The sequence below is a fragment of the Ambystoma mexicanum genome, chromosome 7p, assembly GCF_040938575.1.
Source record: "Ambystoma mexicanum isolate Mex_15411 chromosome 7p, UKY_AmexF1_1, whole genome shotgun sequence".
NCBI lineage: Eukaryota > Metazoa > Chordata > Amphibia > Caudata > Ambystomatidae > Ambystoma > Ambystoma mexicanum.
In genome coordinates, this window is record NC_090939.1 from 735,014,888 (window position 1) to 735,035,397 (window position 20,510).

The 20,510-nt window shown below is 47.0% G+C and overlaps 1 protein-coding gene across 10 annotated transcripts in view; it reads left to right on the top strand.

The window, feature by feature from the left end:
• BEND2 (BEN domain containing 2) overlaps nt 1-20,510 on the top strand; it is a 1,020,032-nt gene that overhangs the window by 521,198 nt on the left and 478,324 nt on the right. For all 10 annotated transcript variants that reach the window (XM_069636821.1, XM_069636826.1, XM_069636822.1 and 7 more), the window contains one exon: nt 11,435-11,539. In XM_069636821.1, the coding sequence (XP_069492922.1) occupies nt 11,435-11,539 (105 nt within the window). The remainder of the gene's footprint in view (nt 1-11,434; nt 11,540-20,510) is intronic.

Consider the following 20,510-nt stretch of genomic DNA (forward strand, 5'->3'; position numbering starts at 1 on the left):
CTTTGGAGAAACTTTGAAGCGTGATGAATGGAAAAGTTATGAATCATTCATGGCAGTTTTGAGATAGGCATGGTATCAAGAGATGACACTGACAAATAGATAGATTTGGAAAACCTTTATTTTTGGTGATCAGGATGGAAAAATACCTATCTTGCCCTAACTCTAGGCTGGGAATGTTCCTTAATGAAAAGAAACTAAGGGAAGTCTAAGTTGGTCAGTCAAAAACTACTTTGTGTCCAAACCTATGCTTTCCCTCACTTCTACAAAGTAATAGGACTTGTGGGATTTGGCCAGCGTAAGTGTTCAAAGCAAAGTCAATGTGAAGTTGAAGACACTGAGCGTAAGAAAAGTCCACAAGTTCCTTGGATTCCCTTGACAACATTCACAGTACCTTTCCTTATGTGGGTTCACTTCTTCATAGGGTCTCGCGGGCTCCCCTTTTCTGGAACTTAGACCCTCTTGGTTATCCTTCAAAGTGCCAGTGTTCAAGTTTACTTTGTTTCCAAACACAAAAGTATAGTACACAACAGTTCCTTTGGAAAATATCACTCTTTACTTATTGCTTGTGGGACTCCCTTCCCCATGCAAAACCACGTTCTTCTCATTTTAGGCCTCCCCTGGTCGTGGCGCAGTTTGCAGACTGCACAGTCTACCCATTGCAGGTCGCACAACCAGGTGCCTAGTTTACTTTTAATTTACAAAGTTTATTAGGGTGGGGTCTCTTCGGCCCTACTGGATCAGCCTCCTGCCTGGGGGGTACCCCAATGCTTATCAACACTCTTGGCTAACTCACAATGGGCCTCACTACGAGTTTGGAGGCAGCCATGGCTGCCTCCAAACTGGGCTCCTTTACTGGGTTCCTGCAATGGTGACTTACCGGGTCATTCCGACATAGGAGGACCCGGTAAGTCCTCCTTGCAGGAACCATTCCCCATTCCCATTTGAGCCCCCATAGGGCTCAATGGGAATGGGGATGGAGGTAACAACAGGCACCTTATAAGTGTCCCGTTGTTACCTCCCTCTTCCCCTCGCGGGACCCGGAAAAGACGTCTGATTTTACCAGACGTCTGATCTGGGTCCCGCGAAGGGAACCTCGTAATATGCACTCCTGGAATGAAGGGGGCCGGTCCCGTACCGGCTCTCTTCATTCCGGGAGTGCAAGGGTCGTAATGTGGCTGAATGTCAATATTCATGAAGCCTTCTTTTTTCTACTTCCACTTTACTCTTTACTTCACTTTACTTTACTCCACTTAACTCTTTACTTAGCTCCTTCTGACCAGGAGCTCCTATCAGAATCTCCATTTTGCTCAGTTTTCAGCCACACACAGCTCCCCTGCCGTCACAGCACTTTCCTTGACTCTCACAGAGACTTTAGAATTTGTATATTCTTATACGAGACTACTCTGTGATACTGTTTCCTTCCAAAATGCTTTTGCCATTGTCCTCTTGTTAGCTGTATCCTTTTTGCATTGCTCATTTCTTAAAATGGCTACCAGAGACTTTCAATAATGAGGGTTTTCACCCGCGGTCACTCTGATACAATATATACCGTCTTTTCTTTACTGGCAAAGAAGTTAATAGCCTCCTTGTGTCCGAGTTCAGGATCTCCCCTCAGACCCTCCTGGGCTCTTATTCTTCCCAAGGGGAACGAGAATGGACTGGGCAGCATGCAACACGGATAAGCACACCCCTTAGCTTCCTCTTGCAGACACCTTCGGCTCCCTGGAGACAATGCTCCCTCTACACGCTTTCCTTGGCTTTACCTGACAGCCCCTGAGTGTTTGGGTGTCCTGTTCTCCTTGTTTGGTACCTGGTTCTGCTGTGATACGCCGTACAGCTTGCTCTCCAACACAATCTGCTTACCAAGCATGGGTGTTCCTTTTATATTCATCTAAATAGTAAACAGGCTGCCGGTGCACATAGTTGAAGTCAGTTGCATGACCCTGCCTGGCCTTGTTAGTGGGATATGTCTATTGGGGAAGTTGGTGTGCCTTGATCTGCATCTTCCTCGTCCCAGTACCATAGTGGCTTTTCTCATGGGAAATCTGTACTACTCCTTGATTTCCTCTTCTTCGGCTCAGTATTTGAATAGTGTTTAGGGAAAGGAGGAGTGTGTGCTTAAATGTACCCAATGAAGGCTGACGCTGGGTTGGAAAGGTCACTATCAAGAAGGGGGATAGCATGTCTCATTTTCGGGTATTCCCTTCCCAATCACTGAGGATCCTCTACCCAGGTGATCCTCCCTCGCTTGTCCTCCCCCAGGGTTGGGATCCAAAAGCAATGGGCCGCCCCAGGCCACCTGCGTAGAAAATCCCCAGGAGTAGGTTGGGAAAGACCCTTAGGATTTTCATGCCGTGCTCTGTGAAATCCTCTGACCATAAGTTTTCAGCCCACTGTTCATCAGTGAAGGGGAAAAGCCATATTTGAATCTGGCTTGGATTTATCACAAAAGGTACCGTCCAGCCCAAACTGCTAGGTCACACCCATTTTGCAGAGAATCACAAGCAACCTCACGCATGGTTCAGCCTCCTGGGGCATCATCAACAGGGTATAGCTTGGGTCTCTGGGCAAGCGAGCTTGGTACACACTTCAGGACTGCACCTTTTGGGTTAGGACTAAGCCTGATTTGTACATGTTTTCCCCCTTCGTTCATGTACAACCATGTGAAAAGCTATGTTTTGGAAGGATAATGTGAGAAAACTGAGGGTGTTCTCACATCCAGTCCCTGGGTATCTTCCATTCAGGTGGCCAGGTGAAGGCCATCACTTTTGGATCCCATCCCTGGGGGTGGGCAAGCGAGGGAGGATTACCTGAGTTGGAGGGTCTTTAGGCACTGGGAAGAGGATGCCCGTAGGCGAGACACAGTACTCCAGAACCCCTAGGGAAAGCATACCCTCCCTCTTTGTGGGCTATTGCCACTCATCCACGTTATAGGGGAATACCCAAAACCCTTATTAACGGGTTTCCGATAAACGAATCCAGAAGAAGCAGCGACACTGGAGAGGGTGGATGTAGGAAGATCCCCACCTCTTATGGGCAAACAAATCCCTCCGAACCGATAAGAGGGGAATTAAAACTGAAAAACCCTTCCTCTGCTACTACTAATCTCCCCTGCACTTCCTCTGCCTTTGTGGGCTATTGTGACCCGAGCCCCATTCAAAAACCTACACTTCCCCTGCAGTCCATTAAAAGGAATAAGAAAAGAGACACTGCCCTTTTAAGATCCAACTCACTCAGGGCTACAGTACAGGCATGTCCAGATAATTGGGTAATGGAAGGCCAAACATACCCTACACTGACCACACACCTGCAGCCTGTTAATCTGCTGCATGTGTATAAAAGGTGGGGCATTCAGCAGTGCAGAGAGCAGCAGTTGGAGACACAGCAACAGAGAGGCTGCGTGGCTGAGTCCAGCAGGGGATCCCTGACTTGCAAGGAACTGTAGTTCTGGAGGCGAGCAGCAAGGAAGCAGAGGGAAAATCTGCTGGAAGAGACTGACGAGTCTGCACGCTCCCCTGTGGTAGAGCAGAGGCTCTGGGGTGACAAGGTGAGGAAAGCCATGACTGCTGGGAGTCAGTGTGGCTAAAAAGGGAAGGCCGTGGACAGAGCCGTCCTTCCCTTATGTAAGCTGGGCATGCTCGTTCTTCTGCCGTGGCCTAGCCGGCAAGTTTGAAGTCCAGGGAGACTTGCAATGTGATGCATGTGGCTAAATACTATGTAGCAAGTGTACGCAGAATGAAAGGAAATCCATAATTGCAGTCTTCCACCATTGTGAGACAATCGGATAACGCAGATGGGGAAAGAAGACACACAGAGTATCTGAATGAAGGCGCGGGATGGGATACCCCATTGTCAAGGCCTTCAGAGTGAAAGTACTGTATGCGGCAAGACAAACAAATAGAACCTTGTTTGATGCCAAGTTATTGAGTGGTCGCCTAAGGAAGATTCCGATGCTTGTTAATCTGCTTAGAATCACATGCTGTGCATAAGGTCCGACATCCAGTGGTAACCGCAGAGTATTGCATCTTGTCTTTCGGGGACCGAAAGGGGACGTCGGCATAGGCGTGTCTGTAACACTATCCCTATAGTGACGTGTGTAGTACCCAAAATCCCTCACACGCCGAGGTCCCTCAGATTGTTTTTTTCCACCCAGATAACTGGTCGCCCTACAGCAGAGCTCTTACTAAAGACATTGTTGATCTTTACCGAAGATTCGGTTTATCCCCCGTTAAGTCACTTCGCCTAATAAGAACATCTTCTACAAAGACTACGGAGGAATCGTCTACGGCTGTGGTCTCGGCGCCTAAGATCCAGCGGCCGGATTTCCACATGGTCGGGCCTTCTGGCCGACCTATACAATAGGGAGAGTGGGTTCAGGGTGGCCATATTGTTATGTCTTTCCTCCTTTCTACTTCTTTCCCTTTCGGTCTGGTCATCCATCCCTTTGGCTATGGAAAGGATTCCTTTTAGATTCTGCCCTAAGTGTAAGGTCAGATATCCTTGGAAGGACGAGCACAGGATGTGTAACACCTGTCTCCCCCTAGAGCACAACGAAAAGCCGTGTTCGGTGTGCAAGCTCCTTAAACCTAAGACACTTAAGGATCGCTGTGTAAAGTGGAGTGCCGCGTACGGCATGTCACGCGTGGAGCCTCCCTCCCCTACCGCAACACCAGCCGAAAGTGACAGGGGTACTTCGGGTGACCAAACGTCCAATGCGGATGTTATAGACCTTGAGGTGGACACTTCTAGGTCCACCACGCCCGTCCCCGACCCTTTCGGGCTCGACTCTGGTCTTGCTACAGGGACTACACCCGGCGACAAGGGCGTACATAAACATCGCACTAAACACACAACCCCTACGCCATCTTCGACGCCTTTGTCGAAAAAGGCGAAGGCGCCAGCGGGTCCGTGGAAAGATTCGACGGTTCCCTTGGTTTGTGTAGATCCAAAGCCTTCCCCGCATCCGCAACAGCGCATGACGACTGGGCAAACAAAAATTGAAAAGGGCGCTACTCCCCAATCTACACGTGCTGATGTTTTGGATTCCGAAACGTAGACCATTTACAAGGCCTCTTTAGGCCCAAAAGTTACGACTAGGCCTCTACCCGGCACTCCGACCGCTGGGTCTTCTGGTGCCGCAGATGGCGTTTCGGCTACCGCTACATCATCAGAGGCTTTGTCCCACGACGATTCGGTTACTATCAGGAAGAGCATCGGTAGGATCGCAGCGGCGGTGGGCCTTATCCCGGTCCCGCAGAAAGTTATGGGCCAGGCCGCGGAAAGATTTCCGACTGACCTGGGCCGCAATTCCGATGACTCTTACGTGGATAGTCAAGAGCCTCTCTCAGAAACCCTGATAAGCTCCTCTCGACGCCAAAGGGCAGAGAACCTGGTTTCTCCCCACCTAGGCCCTTTTAGGCCTTCAAAATGGACTACTGAAAAATTTGAGGGATGCATGGACCGGCTTGAGCAGATTATCAGTTCTGCTGACCAGCCTCTGCCGAAAAAGGATCAGGTAGACCCTAACCTTCAAATACAAGATGTGCAGCCTCAGGCTTTCCAACAGGAAGACGTGGCCCACATGGACACATACAGGGACATTTTTACTAAAGAAGAAGAATCCTCTTTTCCGGATAATTATGGAGAAGATCAACAAGAGACTACGGAGAACTGGGAGGAAACCCAGCAAGAAGGACAGGATCCTTGGTCACATCAAGATCAGGACTCTGATATTTTGTGCGTCGAATTCTCCTCCTTCCACTCCGGCTCGTCAGGCCTCCCCTGTGGATGACCAGGTAGCTTTCAACACCATGTTGAAAAAATCAGCAGAATTCTTCAAAATTACCACTCAAGAGGCTTTGCCGGAGCAGGATTTTGTGGAAGACAGTATTAAGGAAAAACCTCTCGCAAGTCAATCCATTCCCCCCCTTAACTCTGTTAAGAGGCGGATAGCTCCATCTTTAGTCACACATGCCCAGACAAGGGCCGTGAACCCGAGAGTTGAAAAATTATTTCGGCCTTGTCCTTCCGACCCCCTATATTTCAAGGGGCATGCCATCCCGGACTTGCTGTGGTGACCATAACTCGTAAGAGGGCAGGGCTACCCCTTGCCACTGGAGAATCACCTCCGGACAAGGAGTCTAAAATATTGTATGCCCTAGGCAAACGGGTCACGTCGGCAGCGGCATATACCATTCGGGTTGCTAATAATACTACACTATTAGCAAGCTATGCCGATGCCCAGTGGAACCTGTTCCAAGAAGGCCTTCAGGAGGTCCCGGAGCCGGCCAGGACCAAGCTTCTCGCCATTGTTGCGGAGGGAAAACTGGTTAACCAGAATGTGGTAAAAAACATCCTAGATACTGCAGAAACATCTGGCAGATCCCTTGCACAAGGGACTCTTCTGAAGAGACACACATGGCTGCGTACATCAGGATTTAGACCTGAAACTCAGGCCTCCCTCATTAATATGTCCATCGAAGAGTCTAACCTCTTTGGGAAGGCAGATGATGAAGCGTTGTAGACAGCCAAGAAGCAGCATGACACCTTAAAGTCTCTGCAACAAATTATACAAAAACCCTCGTCCCAGAGGGGTAATAACTCTTGGCGGTCCTTTCGAGGACAAGCTTGTGCCGGTCAAAACAACTACGGCACAGGCAGCTTCAACAATAACCAAACATCTGGAAGCCCTGCTTACTATCCCTCAAGGGATCATAAATGCGGCAATCCCAGAGGAGCCACGGCCTCGGGTCAGAAATGACCACCAAGTCCAGGTCCCCTCCCATACCTCCCCGGTCGGGGGGCGATTAACATCTTTTTTCAAGGCATGGGAGGGGATAACTTCCGACCAGTGGGTCTTCAAGACGGTCGCCCACGGTTATTGCGTGAAATTCTCCCGACCTCCACAGTTCAGACCGCCGCGCTCACGGCGCCTTTCACCGGACCATCTAAAGATCCTGATTCAAGAGGTGGAAGCACTGCTGGGAAAGGACGCCATAGAAGCCGTCCCTATTCCTCAGGTAAACAAGGGTATTTATTCAGTGTACTTCCTTGTACCCAAAAAGGATCTCAGCATGCGTCCTGTTTTAGATCTGCGCCCAGCGAACAAGTTCATAAAACCCCAGAAGTTTTGCATGGTAACACTAAAAGAAGTGATCCCATTGCTGAAAGGGGGGGACTTCATGGCAACATTGGATATGAAAGATGCATACTTTCAGATTTCAATGTTGCCAGCGCACAGAAAATACCTAAGGTTCATGATCCAGGACAAACACTACCAGTTCAAAGTACTCCCCTTTGGCATCGCCTCGCCGCCAAGGGTGTTTACCAAAGTCCTGGCAGTGGCAACAGCACACCTGGGCAGACTATCAGTCCCAGTTTACCCTTACCTCGACGACTGGCTCATTACGGGGGACTCGTTCGACGCTTGTTTTTCGAACACCCGAAAAACAATACATCTCCTCTTCAGCCTGGGCTTTTCAATCAACGAAAAGAAGTCCAGCCTAGTCCCCAGCCAAGTGAAACAATTTTCTCGGGGCACTAATTCGGATGGAAGACGGTCTTGTCTTCCCCCTCCAGCGAGAGGATTCAGAACATGCTCTCTCAGATTCCTCAATATGTAGCCGAGAGGTGACGGTACGCAAAGCCATGCAGTTGCTAGGAATGATGGCGTCATGTATATACTTGGTTCCCCACGCGCGGCTGTGCATGCGTCCCATGCAAGAGTGGCTCAACAGCCAGTGGTGTCAGGCCAGCGGACAATGGGAAGTTCTGGTAGTTGTCTCGCCATCCCTCGTTCTCTCTCTGCAGTGGTGGGCGAGGGAAAACCTCCTGAAGGGGAAAACCTTAACCACCCCGGCAGTGGAAGCCACTCTCATGACAGACGCATCTCTCACGGGGTGGGTGGCTCACCTGCTTCAGCAGACAGCACACGGAGTGTGGTCCCCTCAAGTAGCGTCCAATCATATAAACTTACTGGAGCTATTAGCAGTGTTCAAAACATTGAAAGCCTTTCAGGTACAACTGCAAGGGAAGACGGTGCTGATCTTAACTGACAGCACTACAGCAATGTATTACCTGAACAAACAATGGGGCGCTCACACTCCAGGGCTATCCAAGCTGTCCCAAAACATTTGGATATGGGCTCTCAAACACAAGGGGAACTCAATCTTCTAGCAGATGTACTCAGCAGATATTTTCCTGTGCCAGAAGTATACAAATGGCGACTGCACAAAGACATTGTATCCAGCGTCTTTGCAGAATGGGGGTTCCCAGACATCGACCTGTTTGCTACTCAGGAGAACGCCCAATGCCAAGACTATGCCTCCAGGTACCCCCAGAACCGGTCCAAGGGGAACGGTGTCTGGATAACTTGGTTGGGGAAATTTGTATACGCATTTCCCCCGACTCCCCTTCTCAACAAGATAGTGCACAAGATGCACCAGGAACCAGTTACCATGATACTAGTGGCCCCCATGTGGACCCGCCAACCCTGGTTCGCTCACCTGATGGAAATGTCCCTCTCCCCACCAGTCAAGCTGCCCTGCCCGTAGAACATGTTGTCTCAGGAAAGGGGGGGAAGCCCTACACCCGTGCCCCCAAACACTGAATTTAGCAGCCTGGCTCCTGAGATCATAGAGTTTGGACACCTGCAACTCCCTCAGAGGTGCATGGACATACTCAGGGAAGCGAGGAAACGTAATACACGTTATTGTTATGCTAGCAAGTGGAAACGTTTCGTCATCTGGTGCAATTCCAAGGGTGTCAATCCTATCGATTGCTCACCCTCATACATTGTGTTGTATCTAACCCACCTGTTGGACTCTGGGTTAGTCTTTAATTCCCTAAAGGTTCATCTGGCTGCTTTATCAGCCTACACCACATCACAGCAAAAGGTATTGTGGTGGAAGATACCGGTGATTAAAGCCTTTATGGAAGGAGTTAAGAGGATTTATCCTCCCATCTCTCACCCAGCTCCTGCGTGGGCCTATACATAAAGCAAGTATGAAAGACCTGACTTATAAAAGAGCCTTCCTAGTGGCTATCACTTCTATCAGAAGGGTTAGCGAACTACAGGCTCTTTCTGTTTTAGAACCCTTTTTTACAGTCCACAAAGATCAGGTAGTTCTGCGCACACATCTCAGGTTTGCGCCTACATTTATTTCAAAGTTCCATGTGAACCAGTCAATCGAACTACCCACTTTCTTCCAGAACCCTACTAACATGGCCGAAAGAAGCCTTCACACACTAGACATGCGCAGGGCAGTCATGTTTTACCTGGAGAAAACTAAACCACTGAGAAAGACTAAACAATTCTTCATTTCAGTGGCAGCTGGTAGACAAGGGGATCCTTTCTCTAAATCAGCTATCTCAAGGTGGATTGTCAAATGCATCACACTATGTTACACTCTTGCAAAGAGAGAACTGCCCTTCAAGCCTAGAGCACATTCTACCCGAGGCACTGGGGCATCCATAGCATTCATTGCAAATGTTCCTCTTGAGTTAATTTGCAAAGCGACAACCTGGAGTTCTGTACACACCTTTACAAAACACTATTGCCTAGACACTCATTCTAGGTCTGATTCTCAGGTGGGACAAGCAGTGCTAAGACATCTTTTCTCTACTGTTCCTTCTCACAACCGACCTCCAACTCCGGGTACTGCTCACTAGTCTATGCACAGCATGTGATTCTAAGCAGATTACCAAGCATCAGAAGACATGCATTACTTACCGTAATAGCATTTCTGATGATTGTATCTGCTTAGATTCACATGTGCCCTCCCTACCGCCCAGCTCGGGGTGGAAGGAACATACTCACTATAGTCTTGGGCTCCCTCATGGCAGAAAAAATACAATCAGAGGGACCTTGGTGCGGGAGGGATTTTGGGTACTACACACCTCACTATAGGGATAGTGTTACAGACATACCTATGCCGACGTCCCCTTTCGGTCCCCGAAAGACAAGATGCAATACTCTGCGGTTACCACTGGATGTCGGACCATATGCACGGCATGTGAATCTAAGCAGATACAATCATCAGAAATGCTATTACGGTAAGTAATGCATGTCTTACATTGTCGAAAGTCTCGGTGGACAGAAAGAAGGAAATTGTTATCCCGAGGGGAGCTGTGTGAGGTATGAAGTGCGAGCAAAGTTGTGCTGGCAATCGAGAAACACAGTGAGAGCCGGCAGAACGCTGTACATGATAAAGGAACACTTTTAAAGTGCCAGAGCAAATAAAGCCCAGCCAAGCCTAGTAAATTAAGTGAACTGACAAGGATGGGGCAAAGCTAGTGGCCCCAGACCCTGGGTTGCGTGGCCTGAAATAGGTGGACTGTGTGGTCCGACAACTGCGTTCAGACCATGGGGAGCCTTTAAGTGGAACACAGTGGTGGGGAAGGGAACCCCAGAAGTGTTTTTGTATAACTACAACAGCTACACCTAAGAGCTGAGACTTGGATAAGGGAACCCAGAGTCTAAAGGGTACTGTTGTATTAAGGGAAAAGACAAAGTGCTGCTTTCTGAGTTCTGGCAAGAGAAGCCCAAGAAACTAGCTGGACATTTGTTGTTTGTGCATCTGAGAAAACCAAATGTGAGGATTGTGAAGCTGAGCATAACGAGAATTGTGAGCCGTTAAGGTACTGTGACATTTACTTGAAGTGAATCCTGAAACCTTGTGGAACTTTACTCCCTGAGTATCTGGATCTTGGGGGAGCGAGCTGTGTGAGAAGTTCCTGAAAGATACTGTCATATGATTTTGGAACACTGATTCAGTTTGAACATTCTAGCACATTGTTCGTATTAGAAATAAGGGCAAACATAGGTTGTGACAGACAGCATTTTACTTTTGGCCTTTTAGACACAGACTGGCCTTAGATACATCAGTTGAGAGAAGTCCCCTGTTAGAGTTAGGGCAAGTTAGGCGTTACTCCCATCCTGAAGTTTAAAATAAAGTTTTTCCAACTGGATCTCTTGTGTCTGTGTCTAACTGTTGATACCATCTCTTTCTCGGACTGGCCAGAAGGGTCTCCATCCATCACCCTTCAATGTGGCAAACTTTGGGCCTAATCCACAAAGATTTGCACTGGGCTAAAGGAGCATCTCGTATTGGCTCCTGCTACCTTGTACCTGATTCAAACCACTGAACAATAGCCCGCATCTGGATCTGCCCAGAACATCTCTGGGATGCCCATGAGCAAAATTTAGCACCAATTTCCGGCTTTGTGAAGATGGTACAGAGTAGCAGGAGCAAATGTTAAATGCTGGTAGCATCTCGTGAGAATATGGCCCCCAAGAGTGAAAGGTGAAGATCTACATGTTTTCTGCATTGCTAAGTGAAAGATTTTCTTTTTTGTCCATTTGATGTTATTGAATTCAAAGTAATAACCTAGAGATGAATTTATTTTCTAACAACATGTTTATTTAATACGTCAGGCAATGTACGATGCCATACAAAAACTTGATAAAAAGTTTGATGCCCTCCAGCGAAAAGTCTTGGAAATGCAGCATGTACGAATGAAGCCACTTCTATTCAAACCTGTAAGTACGAAAACTAAAGACTGAAACCATAATTGCCTGTTAAAATATTGTATTAGTCAGTCTGCAAATAGCTTCTTATACATTGTCATATGTGCCACGAAAATTGTTAAATTTGATTTAATGCGTACATGTCATCTGTTCTTGGTACGTTTAGTGGCACAAATATAAAAAGACCGTAATTAGAAAAATGTATTTTAACTTCTGAGGGCCTAATGTGCATGGTGGTAATGGGAAAACATTTTAATACATACTATTTTAAGCTACTATCTATTTATGAATTTGGATATTTGCCGCATGGTGTAAACATTGGCATGTATCCCATGCAGTACTTTCTTCGGGTTCGGGGTGCTTGTGGTCAATATCTTGTGATCTCAATTTGCAATTGGGTGATATTTTTCCACTACCGCCATTCTCATAATGCGACCCCAAGTATTTTCCTGAAGTAGCTTTTACCTCGAAATGGGCTCAAGGTTGTCTAGGTCTTGCCCGTTTTGTGGTACCGTAACGAAAACAGTCACCCATTTTTTATTGTTATGTCCTCTGTATGTCAATCAAAGGAATACATGGAACAGACTTCAGCTCCAGCAGCATGGGATTAGACATATTAAGGAAGCCATGTGCTTTCCCAAAGCATGCAATGATAAAGAAACACCCTTTGCCTTAGCAAATGTTCTCCATATATCCTTCATAATTAGGAAGGCAGTATGTCACAGTTGATGTAATCTTGACGTTTCCTGCATATGTTTGCTCCTAGCCACTTTCTTACCAGTGATAATTTAGGATGATTGTTTACTCAAAGTTCTATTATGCATGTTCTTCTTAGGAGGACAGTATGGTACAGCTGAAGCAGCTTTTGCCTCTTGAAGCCATGTTTGCATTCAGTCACTTTCTAATTGTTGAACATTTTTAATGTACAATCACCAGTGGTTCCTGTTATGAGATTTTAAAAGTTTTATGTAATTGTGATATGAATTGGATTATAGATTATGAATGTCTTTTAATTGTATTATGCATTACAACTGCTTTTATTTCGGATAAAATAGACGGATCTTTATTAATTGTATTTGTTTTGTTTTGCTCTTTGGTGATTTATAGCCGTATAAAGTATGTTATCTTGGAAGTAGCTCCTTTCAGAATGTAACATTGATACCAGTAGAAGAAACAGAGTTACTATATCAAGACCTTTCTGCATGTTTTGTAGAACATTGTTATGGAATCCTGTGGTGTGACCGACTGATTAGAATGTAATTCTTTACCTCCCTTGAACAATGTTAGAGCATCATTTACACCACAATGTCTGGCTTTAGTGTGCTATCTCGGGTATGTTTGTTACTTGCACTGGTAAGTCCTCTGAAAACTGCACTGGGAATAGAATACCTAATTCTGCTTTGTTGCAATATTTTTGCAGGCCAGGCAAACTCTTCTCAGGGTTCTTGTACTGAAGCCTACATTTAACCTTTCTGTCTTGAAGTTCACTGCCACACTACAAGCAAGGTTATGGTCTTGCTTTAAACGCGCTACTTTGTATGCTGTGGCTCTTTGTTAAATTTGCTTTCTAGTCAAATCTACAATAATTTGCCTTTTGTGTTTTTTTCCTGCCTTGGAAAGTGGGATGATTGATCTCCCATGACATTCTTCCTGTGAACCTGTATTCTTGACGGTGATATGTGGCATATTTTGAGGGGGGAATAAAAATGCGTTTTTATTTATTTGCATTTTTTTTAAAGCTCTCTCACACAGCCCTGGGACATCGAGGCGCTGAGAATATGTCTTAGTTGCGTATTTATAACGCGCTTAATACACAGAAGTTTCTAAGTGTGGTCCCAGTGATCGAACCTGTGTTGCTTCGTGTTCTCTTGTTTCCAAGGCAAGCACGTTGCCGCTGAGCTATCCTCCCGGAACAACCTTAGATTAAAATTGATGAGGATTCTGCAAGCAAAAATCTTGGCAAAAAATGTGGTCCAACGCATGCCCTGTTATCCCAGCATGTGCCCACATGTCCTTCTGCAAGTTATCAAGAAGTCTTTTTTTTCCAGTGCACGGGATTCCTTGGAACTAATTTGTGTGGGTTTTCTTCCTGATGAGATTTTCACAATTTTATACCTGGTGTGCTTGTTGTCACCTGTTATGTTACTTTCCTGTTTCATCATTTGTTTTCCCTCTCTTGTATTTGACATTGCTGGATTTTTTAAGCATTATAGGCCTTTGCCGTTCTTCTAGACTTAATGGGGCGATTCTGAGGATGGGGCCCTTCACGGACAAGGAAAGTTCTTTCGAGGATGAAGGAAATGCCAGTGGTTACGTCTCTCAAAGTGGCTGGGATTTTAGCCCAGATTATCTGGACGGTATAATAAAACATCTTTACTAAATGTCTAAGAAGAAGCAGAGTCCTTGGGTATCAAGAAGCTGTTTTTTTTTTACAAGTCACTGATGGCACTAAAATCTGTTAAGTTTTCGAAAGGCGCAAATTGGTTGCCCTATTCAACGCATCATACCATACTTTACACTTTACACTCTCCTATGGGAGAATGGCAGCCTTAGCCGGAGTATTCTAAAATTCTATTTTGATCATGTGGCTGGAAAGATGTGGATGTATAACCGGCTTGCCAGACACCCCACTGGATCCCTGTTAAAGCAGAATCCAATTCAGAAGCCTCTCTTATTCACTATGCTTTCCACATCATGGGCTCGGAATCCTACAAGTAGACATTCATCTTCTACATACCAGTCAGAACAATAAAATCCAGCCATGCAACACTACTTGCAGTCCTAAGCTACTCATCTGTGGGTCATCCTTGCACTGACACTCCCGCACCTACTCCACTGTCCTCTTCATTGCTGCACTTGCACGTTCGCAATACTCAAGGCATAGTAGGTTTGACCGTCCCTTCCCCCACTGTGTTTTTTTGTGTATATTTTAATTGTACTGCAATCCCATGTTCCCTCCCTTTTGCCCTGTGAGCGCTTTGAAACAGAATTCATTTGCTGTATAAGTGCCTAACAAGCAAAAAATAAATAAAATAAACTGGAGATGTCAAGGAAAAGTCTGCTTATTCCTGGAAACCAACTTCTGGAACACAATGCACAGGGGACCCTGCACTATGGAAGGCCTCTTAACTTTCAGAAAATCATGCAAAACGTTGCTTTTCTTGAGACAATAATAGACAAATTGGCACAGAGATTCCCCCTCCAGCACAAATCACGCACAATGTCACAAACAAAAGCACAGTTGAAACAGCTTTCAATGGCGTCAGACTTGGCCATGCCTCCAAGGGGCATCTGAACATAATTTTGCACACAAGTGCTCTCATGACTGGAGTCCGTTTTTTGAACTTGTCCACAAAACAGACATGAGTCAATGTGCGGATGGACCTCAGATCACATTAACCCAAAGTAGGCCCACCTCTCGTTTGTCCGTAAGGTAAGTTTATAGTACACACGGCTGTGAGAAACTAGATGACGCCACAGAGTCAAACTAACCCAAGTCTCTCCAAACCACACAAGTTTACACATTTTATATATTTTGCAACAGTTAAAACACTCCTTCATATTTTATTAAAAATCACCCCCCTCCCCCACACACGATTGGCAAAATGTATACAAAAAGAAGTAATCTTGTTCAATTTCCATGGTCTCATTGGACACATTTATTTAACTACCTTCCCTTTTCAAAATCTCTTTGCATAAGCTCATATTTACAGGACACCCCTTTTTGGGATCTTTCCGTGATAGGTCATGACGTCATCCCATCGTTACACATTCACACAACAAACATAATTCATTACAAGTCCCATCTGGCCGGGGGGCTCTAACACCAAGCGTGATGCAGATTGTCTTTGTAAGGACACTTCAACAATATGAAGGGGGAGAGAAATAACAAGTTCCCTTTGAGCTGGTGATAAGTATCTTTTCCGCCCAGACTTTCTGGCGTCCTTATTTCACACTAATCTTTACGACTACTAATTCAGCATGAATGGCCTTTGGGCATATCCTGAGAACCTAACCGAAACCCATAAACTATCCATTCTGCCCTTTAGCGCCCCTTCACACCTGGTTTATTACTCTGCCCTGAACAGACTCTACCAATTGGCCGGACTTTCCTGGACAATGAATAACAGCTTTCATGTACTTTAAAAAGATTACATCTCCTCTCCATAATAGTATCAAGTCGTAAAAACCTTAGCCGGCCTTGGCTGACCATCTGATATTATTGCAGCTGCTCGCTGCCCTTCCTCACCCTTCAACCTTGCTCAACCAGTTTTCCTAGTCACACAGAGTTCATCTTGCCACCCCCGGTTGCTGGGCCTGCACAATCCCAAGCTATGTGAGGACTTGTGCAATTCAGATTTGTATATTCACCATATACCCCATCTGTCTCAAGTACATGTCCCTAAGCTCCCCGATGTATGCATTTCTGTGTATGTATGTTCAAGACTACCATGATCTCTCGTTGTGATTTCTCCATTGCAAATCTCCTATCTCGCGTGCACATATGAAGCTCCTTGCTGCCCAACTTTAGGCGATAGGAGGCACACCACACATCTACATTGTTTTTATATTGCATCAGCAAATTTAACATTATCTTGCTGCGCCCGTGCAAATCTAAAATGTATCAACTTAAAGACAAAGTAACACTAAAAGTAACACTTATCCATCTTCACTGAATACTAAATCGCAACAATGCTTCAACATCGCTGTCCCCCAGTCACCAATATGGCACGTGCAACGTGAACCCCTCTTTCCTTTTGGGACCTTTATTGACCCGCCCCAACATTCCTCCCTTTTGTTAATACATTAAGTAATAAAAACCAATTTCTTGTTCTTTTAACCCATCTTCTCAGGAAAATAAAATCGGTCATGCTGTAGGCATACTCCTCCACTGAACAAACCCAACTCGTCCACCTACGAATTCCGCAATCTACCCGCTGCGCCACACAATCACCCCAATTTGATGGAAGACACAAGACCACTTAAGTCTGAGTACCCATGTCATATGAAACGGTAGTGGTAACAACAAGACTTCGTACCGGGTGACCTGGAGCCACTTTGCATTTGCGATAGCTTGGACACCAGGGCCAAGAGAGAAGAAAAGAACATCCCAGTCCGGCTGAACAGTCGATACTGCTCAGGAATGTTCATCAGAGCTTCTGAAGATGTCGCTGAGATGTAATTTGACTACTTGGTCCGTTGCAATGGTTCCTCTTCTTCTTGATCAAAAAAAGTCATTGGGCCTCATTACGACCCTGGCGGAAATGGAAAAATGATGGCGGAAATGCAATACCGCCATCGAACACCGCTCGTTGCGATTATGACCCGTCACCGTAAAGTACGATGCCATTAGCGACACCGCAGTGAACGGCAACGCTAACTGCACCAAGTACGCGCACGCGCGCCTTGCAAAACCGGAATCACCGCCATGGCGCAACGGTACGCGAATTCTGACCCTAGCGGACATGTACTGAACGCCATCAAGCACGTCGTAAAGTACCATTCCGCCATGGCGAGAAATACGGCATCGTGAACCAACCGTAAATGGCCCACTGAGTGCCTGTACTCCACTCCCTGGCCACATTGCACAACTCCTGGCAGGCGCAATGTACTCACACTATGCAACCAGTGAAATCTACAATTCACCCATGCATGCCAACGTAGAAATGCATGCAGGGGCTCAAAGCGCCCCGTGAGTGGGCATCCATGTACGGCATGTCACCATAGCCGTACTGATGCAGCACAGGCATGTGAAGGTACAATACATCAAAATGAAAATCAAGAACACATGACACAAAACAACAGTAGTCCCCCATCGCTTGCCACCAGCGCAAGGCAACATCCAAAACAGCATCCTGAGGGGGATTGCACCAGCCCTGTACTCTTGCCAGTAAACAAACCAACCATCAGCAGAAGCATGTACCACACAAGTTGGCAGAGTGACTGAGCAGCCAGGCTCATCCCAAGAGGGGCCGATGGGAGCTGCAGGGCACAGATGGCATCAATACAGAAGCTATTCCAATGGACATGACCCCAGTCCCCCTCCAACAAACGCACGCAAACACAGTCACCTGTGACCAGCCACATTCTGAACATCCCATCATTCCACCAATCGACCTGGCTGACAGGCACCAGTCGGCCAAAAGCCAATCCCCCGCCCCTGAACAGCACATCATGTAAACAGTCACAATGGCAGCCCCTATCCGTGACCATACTGTGCTACGTAGGCAAACGCGGCCAGTACTGTACCACACAACTCAACTCAGAAGGCGGAACACAATGCAGATCATCTCGCAATACATACCGCCACAAATCGAAAATCGCCACATCACCTGCAAAGAACAACGCAACACGACAAATATCGGAATACAATTTAAATGCACATCCAAATGACAAAGGCCCCACAGCAATTTGCAAAATAACACCAAAACAACCATCATCACCGAGGGCTGCATCTGCAATAATTGACCAGCTTCCACTTGTGTGACGCCCTGTACCATCATGGCACACAGGGCCTACATCAACGTTCCAAAAGGCAACATGGAAGCGGCAAGAACCGCAGGTCCGTCCCATGAGGCAGGCACTAGTCGAGCTGAAAGGCCGAAATGTTGCACCTAGCCACCAGTACAGCGTAAGGGCATGTGGCCCATTGGCGATCGTCCCATAAGATCGAAATGGTGCTCCACTGATTCACCCGAAGCTGCAGGAGTCGAGAGTAAAAACCATCTGGAGGAGTGGCGTAGAGATGGCATCTGCAATAGGGCAGGAGATACCTGTCACCCAAAAGAAACACAAATTAACCGATTGCATTACGGGACTCATGATGCATTACAATCTTCATTCAACACACCAAATCCACACCCATATGCATGCTAGCCCACTCCAAAGGAATATACAGACCCCTAAATCAGTATCGATTCATAACGAAATCAATCGAGGTAAATACACCATTGGCAACGTCGGTTACTGTGCATGCGTCCGTCAAGATAGAACCCATGACATGGGATTAGTAACGTGCCTAGACACAAGTGTATGAAGGCGCGTCGAGACAGGGAGGATCCGACAAGGGCAGATAGACGTAAGTCCCACTATGGCAGCCTTGCATCACATAGCGCAGGGGAAGGGGAGTGATTCAAAAAACCCATGTACATGGCAGACCCTAAACGGAATCATCTGTCCATGCATCCATTCATCATTCCCTCATCCCGCAATGAAAACGCATGAATATTCACTCACATAATATGTGAAACTTCCTTCGCGTCTGTGCGTAATGCAGTCTGCAAAAACCACTGTGCTCCTGGCCGGATCTGTAGTGTTGTGAAGCAAGATGGATTTGGGAACGTCCTGCCTTATCGTCCACTACGCTATTGCGCATCCCATTCAATTCATATCATTCATTGCTTGCTCGTTATGGGCCATGTCCCAAGGACATTCTACAATAGAACGTTACATTTCCAGCCAGACCTGTGGGCGTATCCTCGCCGCTACTTCAAAACCAAAAATGCTGGCCTTCGAATTCCTCACTTGCAACATTACGTCGAAAAGGCTTCTGTGAACGCTTGCATTCACAATTACATCAATGTAGTGCGGCTGTGTGTCATAATGCTAACTGGCTGCAATCACAAATGGGACGCCACGCCCGTCGGTGAAGTACGTTACTGTGCTGCATGAGGGTCGGCCATCGATCGAGCCCTACATACCACTGACTCTTCACAGGTATGTAAGCGGCTGCAATCATAGCATGTGTAACAATGGGAGCATAGCATGAAAATCAGTCAAAGTACATCACACTGCCATCGGGATTTGATACATGATTCCAATCCCAAGATGCCATGCGGCCAAATGCAGCCTTACGTGCGGGACGTGCTCGGCCAGAAGGGATTGCATCTGCCACAGATTCATTCAATCAGCACAGGTGGAGGCCATACAGGCCGACAGCACATATATAGCAGACCCAAACCCCTCCCACAACCACTCCCACTCCAAAATGCTACCGGCAGGACTAGCGATGTTGGGCCTGGGGGACCAGATAGCACTGCAAGTGCTACAACTACAAGAAGACGACGAACAACAACAGGTACAACAACCGGGCGCACAGGGGAGACGGAGGAGAAGGAGGAGGAGGAGGGCAAGGCAGGGTCAGCAAGGCCCACAAGCACTGCCACTACCACCACGCAGGCGGCCCGCAATCCCACGCCTCCGAGCCGATCCGTTCAACCTCACTGCTGAGCAGATCCACACCCTCTACCGTTTGGACCGGGACACCATAATCGCCATTGTGGACATGACACATGCTGACCTCGTGAGCATGATAGATAGCCCAACCGCCATCCCACCCCTACTGAAGGTGGTGTCTGCACTCCACTTCCTGGCCACAGGCACCTACCAGCACACAGTGGGACAGTTGCATGGCATTTCACAGCCACTGTTCTCACGGACACTCTTCCAAGTGCACGATGCCCTCCTGAAGCACGCCGACGACCACATCACACTACCACGCACGTACCAGGAGATTACCAACGCAAAAGTGGGATTCCATGCACTTGGCAGCATCCCGGGTTGCATTGGTGCCATCGACTGCACCCATGTTGAATTGGTTGTCCCACATGCCATGGAGGTCCAGTACCGCAACCGGAAACAATTTCATTCAATCAATGTGCAAATGGTGTGTGACTCCAACAAGATATTTACGCATTGTTGTGCCAGATTTCCAGGATCTACCCATGATTCTATGGTCCTGAGGAACACAAGAATACCACGCTACATGGAGCGACACGCAGGGCACAGATCCTGGCTACTCGGTGAGTCTCATTCCATGCATGACATCGTGGCCCATTTGATGCGTCAATGACCTTGCAGGAGGGGGGGGGGGCTACTTAGCACTATCATTCCACTGACACCCTTTATTCGTCTCATACAGGTGATGCCGGGTATCCACTGAAGAGATGGCTCCTTACACCAATCCAGAACCCACAGAACGAGC